The sequence below is a fragment of the Scatophagus argus genome, chromosome 16 (genome assembly GCF_020382885.2).
Source record: "Scatophagus argus isolate fScaArg1 chromosome 16, fScaArg1.pri, whole genome shotgun sequence".
Lineage (NCBI taxonomy): Eukaryota > Metazoa > Chordata > Actinopteri > Scatophagidae > Scatophagus > Scatophagus argus.
This window is the reverse complement of record NC_058508.1, coordinates 15,421,631-15,437,675: the sequence shown is the minus strand read 5'-3', so window position 1 is coordinate 15,437,675 and position 16,045 is coordinate 15,421,631. Positions and strand designations below refer to the sequence as shown.

At 39.8% G+C, this 16,045-nt stretch overlaps 2 protein-coding genes across 3 annotated transcripts; both read right to left on the bottom strand.

Moving 5' to 3' along the window:
• Positions 1 to 2,745: 2,745 nt before the first annotated feature.
• Positions 2,746 to 6,222, bottom strand: LOC124072940 (kinetochore-associated protein DSN1 homolog). The gene is made up of 11 exons (XM_046414742.1): positions 6,094 to 6,222; positions 5,810 to 5,840; positions 5,422 to 5,692; positions 5,255 to 5,328; positions 4,842 to 4,914; positions 4,291 to 4,372; positions 4,116 to 4,166; positions 3,942 to 4,013; positions 3,691 to 3,838; positions 3,127 to 3,214; positions 2,746 to 3,020 (listed from the first exon to the last, which is right to left on the bottom strand). Exons 1-11 carry the CDS (start codon positions 6,198 to 6,200, stop codon positions 2,938 to 2,940), a joined length of 1,080 nt encoding a protein of 359 aa, XP_046270698.1. The 5' UTR covers positions 6,201 to 6,222; the 3' UTR covers positions 2,746 to 2,937.
• A 1,318-nt stretch (positions 6,223 to 7,540) lies between these two features.
• Positions 7,541 to 15,755, bottom strand: atp13a1 (ATPase 13A1). 2 transcript variants are annotated; one of them, XM_046414707.1, is made up of 25 exons: positions 15,240 to 15,755; positions 14,759 to 14,848; positions 14,318 to 14,581; positions 14,025 to 14,180; positions 13,798 to 13,867; positions 13,596 to 13,702; positions 13,331 to 13,460; positions 13,136 to 13,191; positions 12,877 to 13,003; positions 12,597 to 12,734; positions 12,345 to 12,465; positions 12,050 to 12,207; positions 11,752 to 11,927; positions 11,555 to 11,665; positions 11,323 to 11,448; positions 11,136 to 11,238; positions 10,777 to 10,970; positions 9,928 to 10,024; positions 9,656 to 9,840; positions 9,343 to 9,457; positions 9,057 to 9,253; positions 8,780 to 8,922; positions 8,553 to 8,664; positions 8,321 to 8,464; positions 7,541 to 8,143 (listed from the first exon to the last, which is right to left on the bottom strand). In XM_046414707.1, the coding sequence occupies exons 1-25, from the start codon at positions 15,591 to 15,593 to the stop codon at positions 8,033 to 8,035; spliced, it is 3,585 nt and encodes a 1,194-aa protein (XP_046270663.1). In that variant the 5' UTR covers positions 15,594 to 15,755; the 3' UTR covers positions 7,541 to 8,032. The 2 variants fall into 2 exon arrangements, with proteins under 2 accessions (XP_046270663.1, XP_046270662.1); XM_046414706.1 differs by having other exon boundaries at positions 11,130 to 11,238; positions 15,240 to 15,754.
• Between the last annotated feature and the right edge of the window lie 290 nt (positions 15,756 to 16,045).

The following is a 16,045-nucleotide window of genomic DNA, read 5'->3' as shown; positions in this document are numbered from 1 at the left end:
GGCCTTAACAAATGGATAGCCCCCTTACGTCATCACCATTGTTTGTCCTATTATAACTGGTTATAACAAATGTCCTCATCAATACCAGGTGAGAGCACCTACCTAAAAGAATGCATTTCTAAACACCAACTTTGAAGTGGATATTTCTGTGGGTTGAACAGGAGAAAAGGGAGTAATGAAAATGACTTGATTTTTTCTTCTTTTCTTTCAGTCAGTGTTTTTAATAAGTTGTGTCTAAAAGTCAAACCAGCTATGCAGGCAAATTGTGGTAATTTCAACAGCAATAGTCAACATCAAAGCACAACAGCCCAGCCTAAGAATATTATTTTGTCCTAAACCCCAGATGAATGAAACATCCCATCAGTTTTCAGTATGAAAATGTTGACAGCACAGATTGAAAACAAGTGTCCTTGCTTTTTGCAAACTAGGCAATTCTGCTGTAGTTTATCACTCAGATCAGAGAGACAGCTTTCCAAGACGAATGGCTGACTGAATGGATGTGGAGGAGAGCTGGAGTCAGCCTTGCTGTGCTGAGAAGAGATGATGGGTGTGCATGAGAGAGTAGGCCCAAACTGGCAATGGTTTATGCTGACTCTCCACACATCCATCTACTACAATCTGTAGCTAATCAATCTAAAGTTAGAGACAACAACAATGGAGAATACAGTAAACCTAAACACTAATTGTTCTTTGCATGTGAATACACTAAGAGAACAAGTCACAATTCAGGTTTCCCTGTGGGTATACCAAGTGGTGGATTTTAGCCCCTTAAAAATGCATCCATACTACAACCAAACGTCCAGTCGTACAAACATCAGGTTTTAAGAAGAAAAGTAAAATATTATTACATATACAATGGAAAAAAGAACACACCTTTTCTTTCTCTGTAATATAGCCTATTAACAGGGAACACAGAGTGTGGTTACGCCCAACACCTTTATCCAAATGTTCACTGCATCCAAATCAAACACTTAAGGAATAACTTCTAACATGCCTTTTACCAGGGTCATTGATGTTGTTTAAAGTATGGGTGCCTTAACTTTTTCCCTTTGAGGTCCAAAACTGAAAATGAATGGTGGGCCCTGAGCCAAAGGTAAGTGACTATTGTATGATATTGTATTACAATCGTATTAAAGATGCAAAATGACACAAGGTTCCCAAGCTCCCTTAGCTGACTGACTTCCTGCACCAAGTATAATCCTACCTGTTGTGTTCAGGTTATGAAAAAATATTAAGAATTAGGGATCCTACATATTTACATTTTTTTTTACCTCACAAAAAACATCATAAGCATATTATTATATTTTTTAATTAGTTATTAATAAACACCTGGCAGGCCAAACTGAACCCAGGACCCACTTTGAGCAGTTCTGGTTTGACGCAACAGTTTACAATTTTAAGAGGAGCTGCAGGGGGAGTTACCATCTGACCTCAAAGTCAGTGCCTATCACCATCAAGAGAGAGCTTCCTCGAAAGTAAAAAGACAATGTCAGAGGCTTTGTCAACTTCTTCATGTTTTTATTGTTGGTGATTCAGTTAAGGATCATTTCTGTGAAACTTGTATTCATTTGGATGCTAAAGCTGCCCTCCTCTCACCCCACAAGCATCAAGCCTCATTTTCATCTAAATAAGAATCGATCTCTCCCGCTGTGCTCCATCCTCCCTTACTCACAACTCTCACGGTCACAACCCTGCTTGTCTTTTCTTTGCTTGTCCCTGTGCTCTCTAGTCAACTCCTTGAATACAATCGCTAGGAAAATTTGCTGTAGTCCACAATGGACATCATAACAGCACAGAACAGAAAGAAGAAGTCATTCACACTTATTATTTGCAATAGGGCAAGAGGTCTTTCTTCTTGCTTTATTCATCAAAGAAACAAATTAAGTCTGAACATTAATGAGTAAATGGGCCCTAGAGATAGGAGTGATAGCTAACAAAGCTTTGACTGACTGGTACAATGTCAAAGCTTCGTTCTGCATCACTGACCCAGCCAAATGCAAGAGATGGGGGTGAGTCACCGTGGGGGAGGGGCCTCCCCCTGAATGGTCAGGGAACATGAAGTGAAATAGATGCGGCACCAAAATGGAAGTAAATGTGACTGAGGATGAACATTTAAAAAGGACTGTACATAACCTGTAGGTAAACTACATATTAGAATCCTTCTGTATTCAAACTCCTGTATTACTCACAGCTTGACAATGTTAATAGTTAATGCTTGCTGTTGTCCAAGTCAATTGTAATTGAAAAATTAGCAAATTTATTCACAGGTTTAAAGGGACATTTTGAAAATGTCACCACAAACGCTAAAAGTGTGCTGTTAATCTGTAGTCACTTTTCAAATACAGTAATAAAAATATTAGTAAGTAAAGCGCTTCAAAATGTCACTACATCATAGCGATTTTATAGACAAAACAATTTTAGTTTGCAATAGTTATTATATTTGAATATTTCAAGACAACAGATCATTTTAGATCAGATTATTAGCTCCAAGAGATGGAAATTTCTTTCTCGTATTTTATGAAGGATGGAAGGCGATACTGATTTGCTGGACACTGGCAAAGGTTTCTGAAACATCTGTTTGTTCCTTAAATTCTAAGAGTCAAACAGTTTCAGGTTTTACAGGTGAGACTGCACTAAATCAAGGCTGAACAGAAAAATCCTGGTACCATTCACGAAGCTTGTCAATTTTGTATAACTAGCCACTGCCACCTGCTGGTCAAACATAAACATTACCTGATCTAGCTCTATCTTCAGACAGAAATGATTTTATTTGACACCGAAAGCATAGTATTAGAGTTTACTTTAGGTTATAAAACAAGACAGCAAGGATCAAGTAAAGGAAATGAGAGTATACACATATGAGCTTCACACAGAAGTCTTAAATAGCCATGGGTTAAATGACTGACTGCTTGCGCTTGTCTCCAGCCAGGGTGACGACTATGTAGTGGCAGAAGACAAAGGTGCTGCAATAAGCTTCCTGATGAGGTCAGGAGAAAGATTCTGGAATCCTGCCTCTGCCGCTGGTATGAAAAAGAAGTAACTAGATTAAAAGTTAAATCAATCTATCAATGTTCATTCCACGGAAATTATTCCCTAGAAAAGATGAAAGACAAATAAAATCATTACCCAGTCGGCCACTGGTCTCTTTCACCAATAGCTGTGATTGCTCCTTGATGAACATCAGTTCTCTAACCATCTTGCACTGAGTGTCCATCTACATATAAAACAGAAATAATCAATTACATAATATAACAGACTAAAATAAATTAATTACAGATGTTAACTCTTTAACAGGTGTAAATGCATTCATATTTGAGCCATTAAAGAAAACATTGAAAATGTGCGATGTTCTATAGCAATAATTATTCATAACAAAAAATAGGCAACAATGAGAGTTTAAGTTAGGAAAAAAAGCAGATCCAGTTCCACAACATGCTTCTTTCTCCTTGTTGTGAAGAGAATTTTAGCTGGCCGTAAATTAGCAGCATCCATTTTGTTTTACTCTCACATCTTAACAGCACTTCTTCCACTTCCAACTTTCATATTATACCATACAGATGGCATATAAGAACAATATAGTAAAAACCATACAGATTTCAGCTTTGTCTAAAATAGTCATTCATTTCTACCATGGAGACATTTATGATTTTTTTTTTAGTAATAATATCAAACTCTAATATTCCAACATACAATCATTGCCATTGTGTGAAGCATGGGCTGTTGTCTACAGAGGAGATCGTGGTAGTCAGGTTTACTCTGTATGAAATGGTACTGTGAGGACTGAGCCACAGATGTAGAGTCTAACGATACACCCGTCTCCTGGCCTTGCTCCACTTTCCTGCAATGAGAAAACATTACTGACACAAAACTGTCAAGACAATACTGACTTACTCTAACATAGTATTACTACAGTATTCCTCAGTGACAGCACACATGTTCACCTTTCCAATTCCTCTGCTTTACTCCGATGTTTGTTCAACAGTGTCTCCCAAGATTCACTCTCAGCCTTTAGCCTAAAACACGTGATAGGTCACACCATCTGTGTTATTTAAGTTTGACTTTATGGTTTGCATGAATATTTTGTGTTAGTTATAGTGATATTAAAAACAATGTGCCTGTTGATGGCTTGCCGGACTTTCTGCATGGCTCTTTGCACTGAAGGATCCCTATAACCAAAGACAAATAACAGATGCAGATAAATGCAATCTAAAAAGCCAATCTGTTGGCAAAACAAAAGCAAAATCAGTATAATACATGCAAAGTACTGCATAAATAAAATAGCTACAATACCTGGATGCATTTGCAGGGTGTTGACGACCCCGTGTGCGAATGCTTTCAGCTACGTGACCCCACTCCTTCTGCATGCGCTCAACTGTACCAAGAAAGATACAAAACACAGACAAAGAAATTACTTAGACTGAATATGAGAGCAGCACTGATTACTTGAATAACAGAGAGAAAGAAAATTAATTGCCAACTATTCTGACAATCAATTAATTTAAATTTCAGGCAAAAATGTCAAACATTTGCTGTTTTAGTTTTTGAGTATAACAATTTGCTTTATTTTTCTGTCATTTACAACAGTCTTTAGGTTTGGGACTGTTGGTTGGATAAAAGAAAAAAATCTGAAGACATCATTTTTTGACTTTGGGAAATTGTGATAAGCACATTTAACATTTTTTTTAACCTTTTGCAGTTCAAATGATTAATTGTGAAAATTGTCAGCAGATTAATCAATAATTAAAATAAATGTTAGTTGCAGCCCTGCTGCATGATGGGCATTCAGTTAAGATAAAGAGTTGCATAAAATATGTACCAAACGAAGCAGCTCAAGCACAAACCTTGTTTATGAAAAGTCTCCAGTGAGGCTTTTGGCACCGACTGCAGCGAGTTTTGAGTTCTTTCAATTACCATCTAGAGACAAACGGCAGGTGATTAGACAGAGATGAATGAGAAATTTAGTTTTGACTAATTAAAATTAACTGTATGCTCCCCTCTAATCTAACAGATCCAAGATCCTTACAGTCTACTTATTATGCCTAAAGGATTACCCAGATGATTACTTCAATACAGTGTATACAATGTTTCCATGCTGTCAGTACTGGAGTGCATGCTCATGTGTCTGTTAAACACAACCCATTCACCTTAAGTGGAAAAAAGCCCATCATCTCAACCAACCAATGCCAGTGTAACCTGCTGTCCCCGCCAATTTGATTTTATTATTACTACTATACTTATGACCCTACACACTCACCCTCATTGAAGCCTCCATCAATTTCTCGAGCCTCTCTTGGTCGGACAAGGATGCACTTATGCCCCTGCACAAAACTACAACAAACAAGTAAATATGCATTTAAACTGAAAACAATAACGCACTATGACAAAACTTATTACATGATGCAATAAAGCCAGACATCTCACCCTGATTCTGGTTGAGAAGAGCAGGGAGAGAACGTCGGCTTATGGTGGCTCTCCTCCAGGATTTCCTCCGTGCAGTGGAGCTGACAGTAGGACTTGAAGGCCCCTCCGTACTTGTCTGCATTTCTTGTTTGTCTGTATCTGAACGGCCTTCCCCGACATCTGACGTCTGTGTAGTGGATGATGCGAAGTCGGTGCGGGGAGATTTGTGTGGGGGAGCTGAGCCGGGGCTTGTGGAGGAGCATCTTTTCGATGTCTGTTTCACCGAGTTGGTCTTGTTATACAGAGAGTGGGAAATAAAGCAAAATAGCAGCAGCAAGATTAGCTCTTAGATACAGCAGTAGCTCAGGTGTTGTTATTTACCTAGCTTAAATTCAAATGTAAAAGTTACCTCATCCTGAGCACCAGCAACACTCACCAAACTGCAAGAAAAAGTTGTGAGGTTACAAGTTAAGGTTAACGTTACATGTAAAGAATATCAGTTCATTACTAGCCCTGCCTTTAAAAAGGTTGCCATTTACTGTTAACCGCTACAGCTCAGGACAACTATTTGCTTCGAGTACAGTTCAGACAGGGGTAACAATTTTGCGTCACTTGAAAAAGTCTTTGCTGTATTTTCTCAGTAAATGTAACGTTAAATCAGTTGTCGTCACGGTTTAAAAAAAGGCCACATACCCGTTTGATTCAGCTTCTAAATGTTTTTCCGCCATTTTTTCTTTCAAATAGTTTTCTTCACAACGCGCGCCCAACAAGCCAAACCCCTTTACGCACCTAAGCACCATGGGAAATGTAGTGTAATTTGTAGTCCAAGGGTCTTACAAACAGTAGACGTAGAAGACAAGATGTTACAGGTTTTTCGGATAGATAGATAGATAGATAGATAGATAGATAGATAGATAGATAGATAGATAGATAGATAGATAGATAGATAGATAGATAGATACCCTGCACTCAACCGCTCTGTCATTCTATATAGCACTTGATCTCCAAGCAGCCCTACCTTATTATTACTATGGTGTAGACCTATTTCCTGACACCTGAACCTGAAGATGAGGCTTCCATGGATTGACAAGAGAAGTAGATAGATAGTAGATATATATATGCATTAATTCTAGTAAAGAAAAGTATTTAATTTTTTTAACATTTATTTGGAGCATTTATTTGTGTTACACTGCAAAATTGTGTCCTGGTTGAAGTTAGTTCATAATCACCACTACGCATTAAATAAAAGTATACAATTCAAATTTAAAGGAATAATGGAAAAGAAATCAAAATAATCAAGAAAAAAATCAACTGTTTTAGAGATACTGTATGTTCATGTCCTTTTAAAAAGCCTTAACAGAAAATAGGCTTACTAACTATAAAATATACATTTCACCAAAAGGAGAGCCATTGCAAATACAAGGATTCAGTATTTTCCTGATTAGTAAGAAAATTCTTATTTTTTTTTTTGTAAAAGAGAATAAAGTCTTTTAATCTCTGTATAAATTGGACAATGGGAAAATGCCTATGCATCACATTTTGATGTAAAATGCGTGTCTGCCTCTTGTTATTAATTGAGTGAAAATAACAGTCAGTTACTAACAGTTGCTAATGAGAGGCTGGGACAATTTCTAAGAAAACATGTCATGACAGCTGATTGACTGTACATTTTCAGTGTATGTATGTGTGTGTATGTTTTGGTTTTGCTCTTCTTGAAGTTTTGGTTGTGTTAAACAAATCATTTTAAGTCCATTAATACTATATATGAGATTATATCACTGAGAGAAAGCCAGAACCATTTACATTTTGGATTTCATGGATATCAAACATATATAGTACAGTTTCATAGGGCAGTTAAGCTCAATTGGTAAATAAACAAAGTTCACAGTGTTTTCTTCAATTGACTGAAGGTTAATGAGATGGCACATGTGCTTTTACCAGTGACATGTGAACCCGTGAGACAAAGTTTCATTAGATGAATGTCTTTCTTTGTACAGTTACATGATATCCTCATACCCTGATCAGTTTTTACTTACCTGTGTCTGGGAATGGGATGATTCATGACCATCTGAACATGGCCATCCTTTCCACATGCAGACACTTCAGTAGTTGTACATGACAAAACACTTGACAGACTTCATATTTTATATCTGTAAGTCTTTATAAGTCTGTTAAGGATGTTTTTCCACTTTTTACAAAATCAAGGATAGGAATCAAAAAAACAAAATCAACACTTTTTGCAATTCTCTTGGAGAATGCCCCTTTTGTGTGCCTGTATGTTTCACTCTGACTGGCACACAGTCTCACACTCCACTCAATACTGCTGTCTTCATGGCCTTGTGTATCAAGGAGAAGGGACAGATGGCGAAAGAAGGACATATGTAGAAAAAAAAATCTATAGTTATAAAGAAAACAGAGAGAGAATTGTAACAGAGCTGATGAAAATACAGAAATAAAAATGGTCAAAGAGGGGCAGAGCAGGACGAAGGAAGCGATGCACTGAGTGCACAGTACAGCACGCCATGACTGTCTCAGCTGTCTTGTTTATGGCACAACAGCTTTACTTTTCATCATCATCATCCTCCAAAGTCTCTTTAGTTGGTAAGGGCAGTGGTTACTGTTGGCACTGAGTTCAAGAAGGCAGCCTGAGAGTTCCTTTGCCCAGCAGGAACTGCAGGATACGATCCACCAGCAGAGCAACAACAAAGTCCACCACCAGAACCTGGGCAATGATTAATTTGAACTGCAAGGAAGTAGACAGGAAGCTGGTTACTTTTAAGTGTACATCATTATAACAATTATAATATATATATATTTATATATATACACAATTGTTTTGTTGTTATAGCAAAGAGCCAAGCATGGAATCCAGGGCTCTTTGTTATAACAACAAAACAATGGTTAAAAAAAGGCAGCTCACCTCAGTTGGAATATCTACGAGAGCAAACTGTTCATTGAATTCTGGTGATGAACCAGTAAGAAGTCCAACAATCGCTAAACCAGACAGAGCGATACTCCACAGTAGTGGCCGGTTCTCGCTGAGAGACTCCATGAACGGGTGACCCTGATGGACACAAAAAGCAATGCTGTGAGTCTCTTATACTACAAAAAATACAGCAACAACAAATACGAATGATAATAAGAATAAGTACCTTGTAGTTAATGGCAAAGGTGGCCATCTGCATGGCCATGGACATTATATACACGGTGCTGTTAATTAGACTAGGTTCAAACTCTTTATATAGATCTACAAACTGCTCCTCTCTGCAAGAGAAAAAGGACAAGTGAAATGTTATTATAATGAATTAATGTCATGTTTTTCATGAAAACATTTAACTTGTAGCAGAACTGCTTTTCTTTCCATCGTATTGTAATTTACCTGGGCGGACTTCTGCTTTGTGCCTCTCTGTAAAGGTATACCAGACTACAGAAGTGGACAGCAAACTGTAGCAGCACAGTCAACACCGTATAAAGATTAAAGATGTTGGGTAAGGGCCGCTCGTGAGACAATGTTTTCAGTGGCTGTGTAAATACAAGAGAAAAAAAAAACAGCAAACACTTGTTATGGCAGATTAGTCAATCAGTAAATATTAACTTCCTACGAGACTAATCAATGAGAAATATGCAGAGCCTTTGTGTTTTGCATAAATTCTGACCTTTGATCTAGAGATGAAGAGGAAGCATCCGGCCAAGAGCAGGCCCTGCAGGGTTGCCTGGAAATCACTGAACTTGACCCCTTCGAGGTAGAGTACAGACTGGCTGTAGGCCAGCACCAGTGCGTTGAGAGCGAGGATCTTAAACATTTGGAGTGTTGTCACCAGAGTGCAACGGCCTTGCTTTATTACATGGCAGACTTGAGGGGAAAAACATGAAGTTTCACTGGTGAGAACAGCTTTACGTGTGAATCTTTGACAACTCAAATTATAAACAAGTGTTACTCACTGCACTGTATGGAGGAGAGCTTGGAGGTGAAGGGGGCAGCAATGGAGGCATCACCCAGTTTCACCACTTGTATCTGATCTTCTTCAAGTTCCCGCAAGACTTGACTGATCCTCTCCTGTTGCATAACAAACCCTGATGTTTAGATCAGTGCACATAATGCACTATCACCCTATTAGTTCAAATCACATTTCTTCTCTTTTTTGAGCTATAAATAGTTGGATTTCTTAACATTGGTAACTGGGAAGGAAGTTAAAATGGTGCAATCACTGGTGGTGTGGACATAAATGAGGAGGCCCTTTCTGGAGACACACACCTTTTGTGCTGCGAGCTGCTCTTCTCTCTGGGCCATCACCCTCTGCCTGGCTGCTCTGGAACTCAGTTTGCCTCCTGAACTGACAGTTGGCATTGGTCTTGATTCTGCTGAGACCGCCTCCTTTTCTCTTCCCCGTTTCTTTTTTTCAGGAATGCGCTCAGGGGCGTTGGCTAACAGAGCAACACCTGAGAAAAAAATTAATCATCACTACACAATGGTGGGGTCACACATAGGGACACATGCTTTTAGTGCTGATGGTTGATAAATCTTACCTATGTGAGCATGTTTGAGAGCTCCAACATCATTTGTGCCATCACCGCACATTAGTGTCACATAACCAAGCCCCTTTAGACTCGTGATGACAAATTCCTGTAACAACCATATTTATAGTTAATAACTTCCAAAACACCTTTCAAATTTCCTGTTATGTATTATTACACTGTTACATACACTACCATCTATTTGGCATACAAAATATTGATTCCTCTATCTTTACCAGAGAAATTTCCCCAGACAAAATGAGCAGTATTCCCTCATTAAAATAAATGTTTTTTGCTGCGAGACAAACTGGTTTTTGCCGACAACAGTTTTACAAAGTGGTCCCAAGCCCATGTAGTAATATCATTTATGCAATCATGTTTTTCACAAAGTGGTAATCCTTGCCCCATCCTTGCTTGTGAATGACTCAGTCTTTCAAGGATGTACAGTGCCTTTGAGTATTCGGAGGCAGGCCTCATACCCAATCATCATATCCAATCATGAGTCTTTTGTTGTATGTCAAAAAGGATTAGCAAATTATCACATTCTATTTTATTTTACATACAGGTCCAACCTTTTTAGAAATGGGTAATAGTCTTCGTCTGTGATGGATCACAATGTGTTAGTAGTGAAAAAGGAAGCCTTTGCTCTTTGACAAAAAACACTGACTATTGATGTTTCAGACAGCTAAACGTTTTCTGCTATCCAATGCCTAACTCTCCTATTTCACCTCAACATAATGTCATGTTGTAGGCTAAATGTTATTCATAGAAAAAAAACATCATTACATTAGAGTGAGCTTTTCATTAAAGAGGATAAAAAACAAGATTCAAGGGACATGTAGCTGCTGATCTGGGACCCACCTTCTGTTTTGGACTAACACGGGCAAACACTCGTATGTGAGGCAAGAGGTTGTGAAGTAGCTGGGGGTCATAGTTCAGTCTGGCCAAGCCTTCCCCTGTTACACACAAGTCATACTGTCGCACGAATGAAGAAACAGAGGGAGGGGGCAGTGGTACACGCACACTGCCATCAATGGACTCCCACTGCCACTCACCTGGAAAACAACATAATATCAGGCACACGATACCGCACTTTGTCTTCGTCCTTGCATGTAACACCTAATGCAAATGGCCTCCTACAAAGACCTTTAGAGACCTTTATTGTTGAGATTGTCTTCCATTCCGTAATTCTGTAAAGTGATGATTTGTCTTACCCTGACCTTGACTTGGCTGCAATACAAGGGTGTGTTCTTTCTGGATAAAATGTAGCTCTCTTGCTACATGGCATGCTGTCAGAGGGTTGTCCCCTGTGATCATCACCACCTGAAAGCGGAAGAAGAAGAATTACCAATTTTAAAACCACGATGGTTGAATGTAAGTGAACAACTGTGTTGTCAGATTATTTACATGATGAGATGCTTCCTGGATCTCTCTGATGACAGCCTTGCTGTCACTCTTGAGGGGGCAGGACACAACCATGAACCCGGCGAATTGCAAGTCACACTCCAGAGAATCGCGACTCATCTCCCGGACCTATGTGACCCACAAAGACCCAGCTCGAAATCCGTTCTCTCCAGACAAGATTACTCAGAGAGATCAGACAATATCTGAAAGTTTTGAAGAAAAGTTAAATAACAACCTGCTGGTGACTGAGGTGTCCCATCTCTTTGTAACCCAAGGCCAGCACTCTCGCTCCTTCTCGAGACATTTCCTTATGGACTTCATCATAATTCGCCGGATATCCTGCAAACTACAACCACAGCCATGCTAGAACACCGGTAGGTACAGTTGATTAGGGTAGTGCATGTGTGTATAAAGAATTTTGTCCATTTGTACCATTCCTCTGAGTGTCTCAGGAGCTCCCTTCACAGTTGAGATGTAGCAGAGTTCCGTGGAGCCCAGTTTCTCATAGGAGGCTAAGACCGACATCCTCTTCAGAGCACTGGCAAAGTGGAAACGCTGGTGGATCTTTAGTCCCTGGGTTTTGATGCTTCGTGAGAACACCTTTTCATCTGGTCAAAGATTCCAGAGTCAATGAGGCATAAACATAAGCAAATATGAAAATGACAGATGATCTCTCACAGGCCTGCAGCTGCCCTGTACTTTGCATTCAGTGGAGGCCATTTTTCTGTACCTTTAGTGAGGGTCCAGTCAGCAGCAGTCAGCATTGCCTTCTCCAGTGGATCTCCAACCAGCTGTCCATCATCCAGAGTGACCAGTGAATGACAGGTGGCCACCACTCGATGGGTCTCAACTGGGATCTCAGATACAGGCATCACCTCCTTTCCTTCCCTGTCATTAAACACAACCACATAGTGAAAATGTATAAGTGTTAACTAACCTAATTCATAGCATAGTATGCTTTGTGTTTGTCCTTCACAAATTATGCTGTTTAAAGTAAAATACTAAGAATGGTAGGCAGGGTTTACCTGAGGCCTGCTACTCCACGTACCACCAGACTGTCACTGGTCAGTGTTCCTGTTTTGTCAAAACAACAAACCTCCACTTTCCCTGCAAATGGTATCCTGAAGGGCTCTGTACAAAATACATCTGGGCAGGGGAATAAGAAGAAGACTTGAATGAACCACTGCTGTACATGCTTTGTATTATAAAGCTTCCTTGTCCAGATCTCTTAAAATATATTCAATACACATACAGGACAGGAACACAGAGAGACATACAAAGTTTAGCCAGGGCGATGAGAGACGTGTTGACTGCCAGAGAGAGCTCTATAGGGAGTTCTGGTGGAACCACTGAGGTAAGTATAAGTGTGCACTCCAGAAACAGCTTGTAGCGGTTCCTGCTAGCATCCTTGGTCCCTGAGAGAGTAATAAAAAGCACAAAGATAGTATTTAGATATTACTAATGCCCCCTCTTCCACCTTTTAAATACCACTTTGACTTCGGTAATGTCTGTTTTAAACCAGAATTAGAACAAGTGCAATGATTCCTGGATCCTCACCTTCTACCCACACATAAACAGCAGCAGCAATTGCAAACACAAGGAGGAAGAGGATGAAGATGAAAGTCTCCAGGTTGTTTGCAGTAACTCTCTTCACACCAAAGAGTATGGTCCGTAACAGTTTACCCTGGAAGTAAGTTTGAACCCACATTCAGTACAGATGACTCAACGTGACCAACAACGACATGCTATCAAAACAAAAACTTAAATGCATGGCGAGAAAAAAGGGTTATACGTACATACTAAGCAACTTACTCACCTGAGAGGTATAGAATCCTGTTCTCAGTACATAAGCCACACAACCGTTATCCACAGCTGCACATTGAAGAGAAGATTAATGAGCTTGCACCTTGTTTAGGTGATGAAGGTGGGTGATAGATACATGAATTCACCAATTCAACAGTGATTACATGTTGGTGGTAAAAAATAAATTAAGTGATGAACTGGCACTTACGTTTGAGTCCAGCACTGGCCTTTAAAGGGGGACTATGCTGAACCACTTTTGTTCCACCAGAGATGACATGGAGTCGGGAATCTGTCTGAAGGTCCAGGATTCGCTCTGGGTCCAAGTCCTCCACTGGCTCCTGAACACACCATATTGTCAGTAGTAACTACAATAACTCCCGACCAAGGCCATACTATTTAAAATAATTGAGACTTACAGTCTATGCCCTCAACTCTTTCCAGTGTTGTCATGTATATACTGGTTTGTATCTAACCTTCATCTGGGGCACAGACTCTCCTGTTAGCATGGCCTCATCCACAATGCAACGGCCCCTGAGTAGCAGCACATCACACGGCACCAAGTTGTCCTGAGGCGACCGTCCTGTGAAGCAGAGAATACACATTTTCAGCACAGATTAACACAGTCAATCTGATGTTTGCTGTGACAAGTCATAAAATTATTGACAGAACACTGACCTATTGAGACGATGTCACCAGGGACGAGCTCATCACTTGAAATAGGTCTCCACTTCCTGTTGCGGTATACCTGCCACAAAAACACATAAAATATATATGGGATGTTTTAAATACATGGGAAATATTATATCTTGTTGATAATGTTGATAATGAATTTTGAGATGCAAGACAAAATGTTTCTAACTTTAAAATTGAATTTACTAAATTTTAAAATTAATGAAGAGTACCTGGATCATGTAGGGTTTGTTTCCCATACGACGGATCTCTGACATATTTCTCATTTGTTGCTGGACAAGAGAGGCCTCGAATGCCACCAGCATGAACAGCGTGAAAACACTGTAGTACCAGTACTCATCCAGACACCACAGCCCTACACAGAAGACCTGATGGATGGCAGACACCAGATAACTTCACATGGATACAAGCACTGTTACACACTTAATTAATTAAGAATTGTCAAGTCAATTTACACAAAAAACATTCAAATTATAAAGCAACATTATCGTACACCCACACACACCTGGAAAACAAAAAATGGAGCTGTGGCCCTCTCTCTGAAGAGCTCCAGGAAATCTGGCACAACCATCTCGGCACGATTGGTGCCATAGCGCTTTTCTGCAGCTCTGAGTTCAGCCTCCTCCTGATAGCCACGCCAGGACTGAAAGTAGCCCAATGCGTGGCTTATGGGAAATGCTATTGGAAGAAAACATTTCTTCTCTTTGTGGTCAAATATGTAGCGGATCTTCTGAAACTCAAAAGATAGAATGCTCTCCCCATTCTCGTCCTGTTGGTCAGAACAATAGAAACAAAGAAAATCTGAATTACAATATTCATTCAAGAAAGATCATTTGGTATTTTGCCAAGGAACTGTGTCTTCACAATCGCAAATGGAGATAAAAAATAAGTTGTAGAATTTCCAGTTAAGATAAGGAGCATCCTGAGAGGTAATATGTGAACTGACCTGGTCCCTCTGTAGTGCCACAAGTTCAGCAAAACCGTTGTTGGGAGTGGGTATGACTTTAGCCAGAGTAGCTTTGTTTGGGTCTGGTTCCTGTGCATATATATGAGCAGATGACATATTCATCAATCAGTAACTGTCTTTATGTTTACAAAATATATTTTCCTCCAGTAAAACTTTCTTGAGGAAATTCAGAGGTGTTTACACCTTACTTGGCCAAAAGAAAATACTGCAATCTTCCAATGTCTGTTAAAGTGTCTTAAATAAAATAATCATGGGCATCATGTCCACAAGTCACAGAGAAATAATAAATAAATATGAATAATTATCAAATATTAAAATGAAGATAAAAATGTGACAATGCGCACTGATGCTCTGATACTGAAAGTAACACAGAAATGTCACTGCTGGTTCAAACATGTAGCAAATGTTTAGGCATCAGTAGAGTACTATTATTCGCACTATTATTGTTACTCATGTTTACCTTGGAACAAGTGAGCCAACAGTGCGCATGCACGGACCAATAACCAGACAGCGCTGTGAGGACGTGCGCGATCCCGATAGCAGCTAACGCTAGGAGGCCTGCCTCCGGATACTCAGTGGCACCATACACTCCTAACCACACGTACAACCAGCCTGGGTAGAGAACAGCCAGAAATGGGAGGACGGTGCCGTGTAACAGCCGGGGCCTTCGCCTATACAGCGCCACTGAGCTCACCAGCTCGTCACCGGTGCCGCTGTCATGCTGGTTGTGGTTCACAGAAGGGGCCATTTGGAGCTCACCCGGCTCCCGGATCCCTCCTGCAGCCATACTCCCCTCTTTCTTAGCGTCGTTCATTATATTGTGCTCACTCCTCTGCCCCCCTCTATCATCCACCACCACCCCGTCGTGTTGTAGCTGGTAAAAATACGATTCTACACACGGAAAGGTGCCCGGTCCAGCCTTCAGAGTCCGTTTACTGAATCGCTAGAACTCTGTGGCTTCCGCATACGTAAACACGCAAAGATACGTAATGTTTTCTTGGCAAAGCGCGATTGGACTGAATATAAACCAAACATTTACCATCTTCCACACAGTTCTTTTTATTATTTTGGTTCAGTTTTCATACAATATGTGAATAATGAAGTTTTCTTGACAGAATACTGATTTATTTTGTCGTTAATGTTTTTATTATGCTATTAAATAGCTACCCCTTTAAGAGGTTCGTCTTTATTATAGCGACGTACTCAGAGTGTGAGATTGACTTAAATCTTAACCAATAACATTAAAGAAATAGTTCACAATGTTGT

Bases quoted from the DNA above. Each gene is read 5' to 3' on its own strand.
- LOC124072940 (XM_046414742.1), bottom strand. From the start codon at position 6,200: ATGGTGCTTAGGTGCGTAAAGGGGTTTGGCTTGTTGGGCGCGCGTTGT. The intron at 4,167-4,290 runs GTATTGTAGCTA...CTTTGGTTATAG, and splicing joins CACCCTGCAAATGCATCCAG to GGATCCTTCAGTGCAAAGAG. The intron at 3,839-3,941 runs GTGAACATGTGT...TTCTCATTGCAG, and splicing joins AAAGCAGAGGAATTGGAAAG to GAAAGTGGAGCAAGGCCAGG.
- atp13a1 (XM_046414706.1), bottom strand. From the start codon at position 15,593: ATGAACGACGCTAAGAAAGAGGGGAGTATGGCTGCAGGAGGGATCCGG. The intron at 13,703-13,797 runs GTCAGTGTTCTG...TCTGCTTCACAG, and splicing joins TGGTGACATCGTCTCAATAG to GACGGTCGCCTCAGGACAAC. The intron at 8,665-8,779 runs GTAAATTACAAT...TTTCTCTTGCAG, and splicing joins CAAAGCAGAAGTCCGCCCAG to AGAGGAGCAGTTTGTAGATC.